General features: G+C 37.6%; 1 protein-coding gene across 1 annotated transcript; it reads right to left on the bottom strand.

Annotated features, from left to right (window-relative positions):
* Positions 1–4,617: 4,617 nt before the first annotated feature.
* On the bottom strand, positions 4,618–7,850 carry LOC120860628 (olfactory receptor 2W1-like). The gene has a single exon (XM_040236414.1). It carries the CDS (start codon positions 7,163–7,165, stop codon positions 6,215–6,217), a length of 951 nt encoding a protein of 316 aa, XP_040092348.1. The 5' UTR covers positions 7,166–7,850; the 3' UTR covers positions 4,618–6,214.
* Positions 7,851–10,886: the final 3,036 nt, after the last annotated feature.

Genomic DNA, 10,886 nt, shown 5'->3' with positions numbered 1-10,886 from the left:
AGCCCCAAGCATGCTGTATCCTGCATTGGACATAGACTGGCGATTCAATTCTTACATGATATTATACATGTTTCAATGCCATTCTCCCAAATCATCTCACCCTTTTCCTCTCCCTCTGAGTCCAAAAGTCCGCTATACACATCTGTGTCTTTTTTGCTGTCTTGCATACAGGGTCATCATTGCCATCTTTCTAAATTCCATATATATGTGTTAGTATACTGTATTGGTGTTTTTCTTTCTGGCTTACTTCACTCTAAAATAATGGTTTATACCAGTTTACATTGCTACTAGTAGTGTACAGGGTTCTTTTTTTTCTATATCCTTACCATCACATGTTATTTGTGTTGGCTTTTTAATAATAGCCATTCTGACAGGTATGAGGTGATATTTCATTGTGGTTTTAATTTGCATTCTCCTAATGACTAGTGATGTTGGGCATCTTTTCATGTACCTTTGGCAACTTCTATATATTCTTTGGAAAAATATCTATTCAGGTACTCAGTCTATTTTAAAATTGGATATTTTTTTTTTTTTTGCAATTGAGTGTATGAGTTCCTTATATATTTTATATATTTACTTCTTAGTAGATATATATTTTACAGATTTTCTCCTATTTCATAGGTTGTCTTTGCATTTTTTTTTTTTTTTTTTGCTGTGCTTTTGGTGTCATATCCAAAAAACCATTCATTTCCCCGTATGTTTTCTTCTAGGAGTTTTATGGTCAGGTCATGAAATTTCAGTCTTCAATCCATCTTTGAGTCAATGATTGTGAGAGGTGTAATACTTTGAATTGAGTATTGTGAGAGGTCTAGTTTCATTTGTTTGCATGTGGCTATCCAGTTGTCCCAGCATCATTTATTTGAAGAGACTGTGCTTTGGTCATTGCACGGTTTTGGCTCCTTTACTGTAAATGAATTATCTGTATATGTATGAGTTTATTTCTAGGCGTTCTATTCTTGTTCCATTGACCTATGTGTCTGTTTTTAATTCCAGTACCATCCAGTTTTGATTACTATGGCTTTGTAGTATAGTTTAATATCAGGAAGTGTTGTGCCTCCTAGTTTGTTCTTTCAAGATTGGTTTGGCTATTTAGGTTCTTTTATGGTTCCACACCAATGTTGGATTGTTTCTTCTATTTCTGTGAAAAATGCCATTGGAATTTTGATAGGGATTGTATTGAATCTGTAGATTACCTTCGGTGGTAGTATGGGTATTTTAACAATATTAGTTCTTATGATCTATCCTTGAGAATATTCGTGGGTATTTGAGAAGAATATGTGTTCTGCTGTTCTCGGATGGAATGTTTTGTAAATATTAAGTCCATCTGGTTTAGTGTATACTTTAAGTCCAGTTTACCCAGAGAGAGTTAAGAGTGAGGTTTGAGGTACTCCTAGATATTTTTTTCTTTTTGCTAATGGATTAAAAAAGACTAAGTCCATCCCCATCAATTGCTTCTGATACTCTTCTCATATGAGATTCCTAATGGTTTATATAAAAGGAATAATAGTCAAATAGAACTAATTACAATAGTTAATATTTATTGAGAACTTTAATTACAGTCTATACTAATTACAGACTATACTAACAGTGTGAAATATTTTTCTTAATCCTCTGTGTGGCAATGAATAGAACTACTCAGAAGTGATCCTGAGATCTCTCTCTAGGTTGCCTAGGAAAGGAGCTAGCTGAAACTGGGGTTTCCCCCTCTTCCTGGAGGGAAGGGGTGCATTCAAACTCAGTTTTCCATTGGACCAGTGCCTTATACTCCCTAACAGGATAGGCTCCAACTTTCCAGGTATCCATGGTCTTCAGGTGCCAGGCAGCTGGCCTTCCTCAAACAGTTGGCATCTAAACCCAGACTGCCTGGCAACCAAGTAGTCTTGATGTCTCACTAAGAAGTAGAATTCAAGTTTACCTTTAGAGAAGATAGAGCAGTTGTGTCAGGACTAGAACAGCTTGACCCTGGCACTGATTCACCTCTCCCTGAGATTATGAGAGAGTGGAAGTACTTTGCCTCTTGTTCCTGACTGTTGGTTTCCTGTGTTTCCCCAATAAATCTTGTTCTTTGGTTCTCACTGTGTGATTTTGCTGTATTTATCCTATTGCCTGTTGCACCACATTCTTGCAGCAAATTTGTGATTTAGAGATGCTGGGGATATTGAGAGGATGTGGGTAGAGTTTGCCATCTTCTCGGGAAAGAGTGTGATTAATTATAAAAGTGTGTGTGTGTGTGTTTGTGTGTGTGTGTGTGTGTGTGTGTGTGTGTGTGTGGAGAGCTAGTTGTAGGTTGGAGGATTGGTTGATGAAAGAAAAATTGCCCGACCCAATGAAGATCGGGATCCCAAATGAAGAAGAGAACAAAGTGATCCGGGCCTCAAGAGCCTCATGCCCATGCAAATTCGGCCAGAGTTAATGGGGTTCAGGTCCTCTGATGAGATGGGTGAATTTCAAACTGGAAAATCTGGAAACAAAAATCTGCCACTAAGGGAGACTGAAGGCCGGGTTCACTGGTACAGAATTGTTATGAAAAAGCAAAGGAGAGAGTCAGTTTCCTTATAAGAACCGCTGTGACCTTCTTAGCTCTCATTAGAATGTCAGTGCTTATATCTTGAAGGACCTTTTTTCATAGCACCACCTTGTGGCAGTAAGCCGAAATGGCAGTAGTGAACTTAGATACCAGTCCTTTCCTGGTCGGGTATGCAAGCTCATTTTTGGAATTTCAGGTTTGGAGATCATTCTGGGGGAAAGGCAGAGCAAAATGGAGACAACGTTCTGTTAATATTGCAATTGGGGGCTGATGAATAAATTGCAAAATAATGACAATAAAGAGAAGCAATGGGCCATATTTAAATTCATGAAATATTTCTTACCAGCAGGACAGCAAGGATGGAAACTGTTCTTTGATATTTTCGTTGGCGCACAAGAACTTAAAACCTATCATTTTCATGTGGCTACTGTGAATGTGCACTTAAAATATGAGATAAACATATGTTAAAGTTATGTTATTCTTTGATGTTATTTCCTTTGATGATACTACTGTATCTTAAAAAAATTATAAATTCTCTTGAATCCTCAACTCCAAAGAAAAATCTATATTTTTGCAGACTAGTGGTAATAATTAATGTCTTCTTCAAGAAGTAGCTGTTGTTTCTGACATATGTCAAATAGCTAATATTCTTTCTCACAAAGGAATTGTTTTTCCTAACAAAGGTTTGCCTTTGTTTAACAGAACTGAAAGCACAGGTGAGAAATAGCCTGATGTCAGTTTTCCCCAAATATTTGATACTTCAGGCAGATGGTGGATTCGTTTGCACTTGAAATGACATAGCAGCGGCACTATAGATGTGAAGGCTCTTTCATTTACAGAGATGATTTTCAATCTGTGCAATGATCAACTTGTAGAGAAGTTTAATTTATTCTCCAGCATAGAGACCCCCAGATTTTGCATATATTTACCAGTAAAATAAAGTAAAAATGAGATTAAACATATGATTACTAAGTTTTTGTTTTGTCAAGTAAGAGCATCAAAACCTTCCCCCCAAATTACTATCTACTACTGCGAGTTGGTGATGGACAGGGAAGCTTGATGAGCAGCAGTCCATGAGGTCACAAAGGGTCGGACACGACTGAGTGACTAAACTGAAGTGACCACTATAATTCAAGAAAAGAAAGAACATTATAAAGTGAAAGTACAAGCAGATAGTGTTAAATAAGGAATGCTGCTACTGCTGCTGCTAAGTCGCTTCAGTTGTGTCCGACTCTGTGCGACCACATAGACAGCAGCCCACCAGGCTCCCCCATTGTTGGGATTCTCCAGGCAAGAACACTGGAGTGGGTTGCCATTTCCTTCTCCAATGCACGAAAGTGAAAAGTGAAAGTGAAGTCGCTCAGTCGTGCCCGACTGTTCGCGACCCCATGGACTGCAGCCTACCAGGCTCCTCCGTCCATGGGATTTTCCAGGCAAGAGTACTGGAGTGGGGTGCCATCGCCTTCTCCCAAAACATTGGTTAAGATCATGAAAATCCAATTTCACACGTGGCATTAGAGAAGTGGAATGCTATAAAAATAACCCTCATCACACCGCTGGGGACGCGGAGGCTTTTATACCGGTGCTAACTGACAAGTGATGCTGGCTCTAAAGGAACAGCTCAACACACAGTTCTTGGATTAGAATTTCCCCAGGTTATTTCTGGCCTGGAGAAAGATAGCTTCATAACACCTCCCACCCACCCCCCAAATCTGGAAAAGTTACAGATGATAACCTTTAACACCAAAAAAAAAAAAAAATTGATAACCAATACAAAAAAAACAGAGTTCATGAAGTCCAATAAAGAAACCAAATTCTGCAAGTGGAATAAATCTTTCCTAGATTCAAACAAATGCTACAATATCAGACGTCGAATTTCTCAACTCACAGAATTAAGAGTCCTTAAGCTGTTGACTTTGTCCTGTGTGACTCTCCTATTGAGAAAAAAATTTCCCCTAGAATTTGCAAAAATGACTGAGACACACCTGTAGTGTGTGACATATTCTCAAATCTTTCATGAGGCGAAAGTCACTTTTTACAACTGAAAATGAAAAAGGTGCTACAGAAAGAAATGAAAGTTTAAAACTGCATAAAAGCAAAGACTGGCTGGAATTGGTAACGTATTGAATAAAGACAGTAACAATAACCCACGCTAGAACTAACTCCTCCGCAGTGACCCATCTGCTATCCATGCTGGGAGGAGACATGACCGGAGCCCGGCACAGTGGAAAGCAGCCTTGGCTGTGAGGCTGCAGCTCTGCTCCTTCCTGGTGCTCTGTGCACAGGGTGGTGCCACCTACTAAAGGCAGTCAGGGAGACGGGGGAGCCTCTCTCATCAGCCTGCTGTTCACTTAACTCAGCTCTGGACTCCAGCGTGTATCTGTGCATAATTTTATGAAATATTTAAATGCCATTCACTAGATTAAAATAAAAGAAAACTCTGGACCAAGTATATTGTGAACTTAAAAAGTTATGAGGAGGGTCACCAATTACATTAACAACACTTTCTTTAAAAAATAGAATCACTTTCTTTTGATATCAACCACAGTGGTGAGACGTGTTTTTCTTTCCAGGTGGCCCGTGATGGCACACAGCTCTACTTGACAAATCCTGCCACCTCCAAGTCCCGGGGTGCTGACCTGCACCAGCACCTTGGGGCAGCATTACCTCCCAACAGTGTGGAGAAGAGCACATGTCACCACTGGGCGATGAGAGAGCAGACAGAGACTCTTGGCTTCTCAACACCAGACACGGTCGGAGAGCTTTCCTTGTTCTATTAGAAAAGTTCATGAGGAAGCTGTGAATAGGATCAGTCCAGAGAAGTAAAACTCTTATTTTCACTGTCCAAACATCAGTCAATATACTGGGAGAGCCAGCGGAAGCCCTTGCCGTATCCTTGCCTCTTGAGCACACTGTACATAAACACTTCCATGGGGTGGGCATAGCCTTTTTTAATGACTTCAGTATAAATGGTCAACTTGTAGTTGTTGTTTATTCGCTAAGTTGTGTCTGACTGTTTGTGACCACATGGACTGTAGCCCACCAGACTTTCTGTCCATGGGATTTCCGAGGCAAGAATACTGGAGTGGGTTGCCATTTCCTTCTCCACAGGATCTTCCCGACCCAGGGATCCAACTTGTGTCTCCTGCATTGGCAGGTGGATTCTTTATCACTGAGCCACCAGGGAAGCCCAGCGTAGTAGCCCTCTGCTCTGTTAAAACTTGAGGCAGAAGGTGGAATGGGTGTTGGTGAGCTGTTAGTCTTCACCACAAAATCTCCTCTGGCAAAATCAGGTGAATGAAAGAGTGTTATTTCTAATATAAGTGATATGTCTGGGAAGAAAAAAAAATCAGTACAATCTTATCTATAATAGATGCTTATGAATAATATTTCCTCAATCTTTTGTACATTGCTATACTTACCACATTGCATAATTATTTATTTATCTGTAGTCCCTGATTAATCTTGAAGCTTTTAAATGTATGAATTACATTTTATTTATGTATATTTATTTGTCTCCTTATCATTTATCCCTACTTCCTATTTATTTACAGAGTCAGTACCTAGTACAATTCTTGGTACATGGTAAACACCCAAGAAGTGCTCTTTGAATAAAAGTATTGATTGATCTTCTGTTGGGAAAGGTCAATATTATTTCTTTAACTCTCTACACTCTGATTTTTCCATTTAATTCATGGCTTCACCGGCCATTTTTTTAATCCACAATATTCTCTTTATTGCACTCTTTACATCTTTGTTTCTTAAAGTGTATATCAGAGGGTTAAGGCTGGGTGTGACAATTGTGTAAAAGAGAGTAAGGAACTTCCCCTCATCTTGCGAGGCACTAGTATGTGGCTTCATGTACATATAAATGATTGTTCCATAAAACAGAGATACTACTGTGAGATGGGAACCACATGTATTAAGGATCTTTTGCCACCTTGCTGCTGACTTGATTCTCATGACAGCTTGAGTGATGACTCCATATGAGATGAGAATTAGTGACAGAGGTACCAGAAGAAATACCACTCCAAGAGCAAAGACAACAACTTCAATTACTTTTGAATAGACACAAGCCATCTTGATCAATGCTGGCATCTCACAGAAAAAATTATCCACCTCCCAGTGCCCACATCTTGGCAACTTCAAAGTCAAAGAGCAAAGAATTAAGGCACTGCCAAGACCACCTAACCAGGCAGTCAACACCATCTTCTGGCAAAGCTCAGGGTGCATTATTACTGTGTAGTGAAGAGGTTGACAGACAGCAGCATAGCGGTCATAAGCCATTACAGCCAAGAGAAGGCATTCTGTGGCTCCCAAATCAAGGGCAAAGAAGAATTGGAGCACACAGCCTCCATATGTAATAGACTTTTTTGGACCCCATAGATTTACCAGCATCTGGGGGATAATGCTAGTTGTGTAACAGAGGTCCACAAAAGACAAATTGGATAAGAAGAAATACATGGGCGTATGGAGCTGGGTGTCTAGGTAAGATACAAGAATGATAGTTGTGTTTCCTACCAGGGTTATAATATAGAAGATGAAGACAATCACAGAGATGATGTGTTCCAATTGGGGCCGATCAGAAAAGCCCAGAAGGATGAAGTCTGTTCTGGAACTTCGATTGCTGGTTCCCATTGCTCCTTTTGAAAAACTAGGAAGCTATACCATGGTAAGAAAACATAGTGTCAGCCTTAGGTAGAACTAAAACCCTCTGAAGTTTGTCATGAATATCCAAAGGTCACTTATTTGCATGCTTTCTCCCATTTTGGAACACCTCTTAACATACCTGCTGTGTTCATTTCCCCAAATGTCTACATATTTAATCATATCAAGTGTAGTTTTATTTTATTTTATTTTTGCCATGCCACGTGGCTCCCAGGATCTCAGTTCCTTAACCAAGGATAGAGCCTGGGACCCCAACAGTTAAAATGTGGATCTTAACCACTGGGCCGCCAGAGAATTCCCCAGAATGCTTCTAAAAATAATTTTTGACCACTGAGTCACACAAGTATTTTTCTTACAAAGCTGTTGAGCTTAAGGTAAAAGTTAAATGACATTATCCTGGGGTAAGCTCCACCATTTGCTAACAATTACTTTCCATATTCACTTCCAAATGTCTATATCTCAGCCTTTATAATCATAATAATTATCATCACAACCAGCATCCTCCTCCACTTTTTCCTGCTTTTCAACATTACACTGTTGTTCTTGTATTAATTTTGATGTTCTTTACTATCTTGCCCTTTTTTTGTGCAATGTGCTTTTGGTACCAGGAAAAAAAAAAACCTTTTTTATTAACCTTTATCTACGTGTACAGATGCTATAGATTTCTTTGAACACCTTTATGAATCTTATTACACCATCTTAGCAGTCTTATTGATTTGTTGCAGAGTTAAAAGTTGAACTAATTCCAGAAGGCTTTGGTCCCCACATACACATGGTAGCAATCTGCGTTAGCTCCTATTTACCTGTCCCTTCAGCAAAATTAACAAGGCAGTTAATTGAAACAAGAAGTTTATTAAACAATGAATGAGTTGTTTTTCCCCATGGAATTTACTAATTACATGAGTTTATCCTCTGGTTGCTTTGGGACTCTATAGGTAAAACTATCACCTAATTTCAACTCTAAAAGAATACAGATAAGGGATACAATTATATCAGTCTTACTTTGTCTGGATACGGTATCATATCATTAAACAGATGGAATGTTTAATTACTGAGTTAGTTTATGAATTTTTTAATGTATATAATCTCTAACTGTGAACTTCAGACCTAAATGTATACTTGGCATTTATAGTGTCTTTGTGGCCAAGGAATGATTACCTATTTGTTACAGTTATAGTAAGATAAGGTAAAGATAAATTACCTACAGTATATCATTTTTATAAGCATTTTAATTAGAACATCATATATTATAATCATGATGAAAGAACTGTTATTATTAAGTAGTATGAAATAGAGGTGTAGTTTTTCTCAATATAAAATGGAGATTTAATTTAATTATGAGTGTCCAGTTTCTACGCAGTAGATGTCAGACTAAGTTAAGCAGATTGCTTAAGAGCACAAGTTCTTGACTCACAGTGCTTGGGATCAAATTCCAGCTTCATCACTCAGAAGCAATGTGTCCTTGTCTGTCTATTAGGTTCTCTATGTGTTATGCGAAGGGATATTGTGAAGGTTAATATTTGTGAAGACACTTGGAAGTGAATCCTTCTGTGAAAGGATTTTCCAATGAAAGTCAGAAAGCCTTCGTTCACATTTAATTCTAAAAATGAAAAGCTATATTCACCTACCCCCAAATCACTGTTACTCTATTTATCCCTCATTTCCTTTGTTTTTCATGGTGGTGATTCACCATGTGGTCTACAACTAAACTGGAATGCTTAAATTTTTTTTTGGCATGATTTTTTAGGTGCACAATCATACTTATGTACACAAAATTACTTTCAAATACAGTGTACAGATTTAACAAATAAGGTTCAGAAGGAGGAGAGGACTTGGTTTCCAAAATGACTTGATTACAGAATGCACTTGACTTTTTTTGACCACTTCAGGTTGGGATAGTGTTGGGAATCAAAAGGCCACAGAATTTTAGAGTTGAAATGAACCTTGGGCACCATGAATCCAGCCTTCTATCCTGCAGAGGAAATCCTTCCACAGGAAGATTCACTTCCACTCCTATTTTCATAAATTCAGTAACAGGAAAGTCATTTGCCCATGAAGCAGCCTCTTTCCTTTAATCAGTGTCTCTTACTTACTTATGTAGAACTCAAAGATGCCTCTAACATCTAGGCACCAGCTCTTTTTCTTTTTTCTGAAAATAAATACAGAATAAGTCAATTTGACATGGCTTTATAAAGGTAGTTTTATAAAATAAAACATATATAGAAAGAAAAATAAAAGCTTGGTGAGCTAAGGTGAATATTTTTGTAACTGACACCCAGGTCAAGAAACAGAATGCTGCCAGCCACCCTGGGAGCTTCTCTTTGTGCCTCATTCCAATCATAACACTTCTCTGTCCTTGAAAGTATCCAGTATCTTGATGTTTATAGTAACCACCTCCTTGTATTTTACTAGTGTAATTACTCAAATGTGCATCTGTAGACACTATTGTTTAATTGGGTTCATTAAGAAATAAATGCAAAAGAAACAAAAGAGACCATAGCAAAAATCAACAAAGCCAAAAGCTGGTTCTTTGAAAGGATAAATAAAATTGACAGACCATTAGCCAGACTCATCAAGAAGCAAAGAGAGAAAAATCAAATCAATAAAATTAGAAATGAAAATGGAGAGATCACAACAGACAACACAGAAATACAAAGGATCATAAGAGACTACTATCAGCAATTATATGCCAATAAAATGGACAACCTGGAAGAAATGGACAAATTCTTAGAAAAATACAATTTTCCAAAACTAAACCAGGAAGAAATAGACAATCTTAACAGACCCATCACAAGCACGGAAATTGAAACTGTAATCAGAAATCTTCCAGCAAACAAAAGCCCAGGTCCAGACGGCTTCACAGCTGAATTCTACCAAAAATTTCGAGAAGAGTTAACACCTATCCTACTCAAACTCTTCCAGAAAATTGCAGAGGAAGGGAAACTTCCAAACTCATTCTATGAGGCCACCATCACCCTAATACCAAAACCTGACAAAGATACTACAAAAAAGGAAAAAAAGTTCACTATAATGGAAACCTGAAATTGATAAATAAAAACAAATTTGAAAAGCAAAAAAAAAAAAAAAAAAAGAATTTTTATATGTCTTTTAAGTCTCTTTTAATATTAGAATCTACTGTTAAATATACACTTACATTTATGTTCCCAGACCAAGTGCATAGGTCACTGAACGATCTTTAATTACTATGCTCTTCTGGTTGCAATCCATTGGATGCACCATGGTTTATCAAATGCCTCAGAATAGTGAATTTAGAAGTAAACACAGTGCACCAGGTGTGCTACACTGTTGAAGAGAATAGTGACAGTCTATGATTTACACGTGCTTTCTAAAATGTAGCCAGTTTTAGCAGGTGGAAAACATTACAGTCTTAATTTAAGCTTTGATTTATATAAGGCCCCTTGTTCAAAGTGCTGTCAAGACAGGAGTTATACTTTATGCAATTTAATCTTTTGAACCCAAATATAAGACTTTATTTTATGCTTTTTAATATTTAGGTTTAAGCCTTGAAGTCTCAAAATTTAGATATCATTTTAAATTTAAAAGTCAATATGATATAAAAAAGAGAACATGAGTTGAAGAAATAGATGTTAAAAAGAAGCATGTTATATTTTAATTAAAACTCACTTTCATTTTTCATAGTATGTACCTTAGTTTCTAATAATGTAGCATA

Source organism: Oryx dammah, unplaced genomic scaffold (assembly GCF_014754425.2).
Source record: "Oryx dammah isolate SB20612 unplaced genomic scaffold, SCBI_Odam_1.1 HiC_scaffold_11148, whole genome shotgun sequence".
Lineage (NCBI taxonomy): Eukaryota > Metazoa > Chordata > Mammalia > Artiodactyla > Bovidae > Oryx > Oryx dammah.
Note: the sequence above shows the minus strand (reverse complement) of the source record. Positions and strands in the feature narration are given on the sequence as shown.

What these genes read in the sequence shown, in the direction of transcription:
- LOC120860628 (XM_040236414.1), bottom strand. Translation starts at nt 7,165, where the DNA reads ATGGGAACCAGCAATCGAAGTTCCAGAACAGACTTCATCCTTCTGGGC.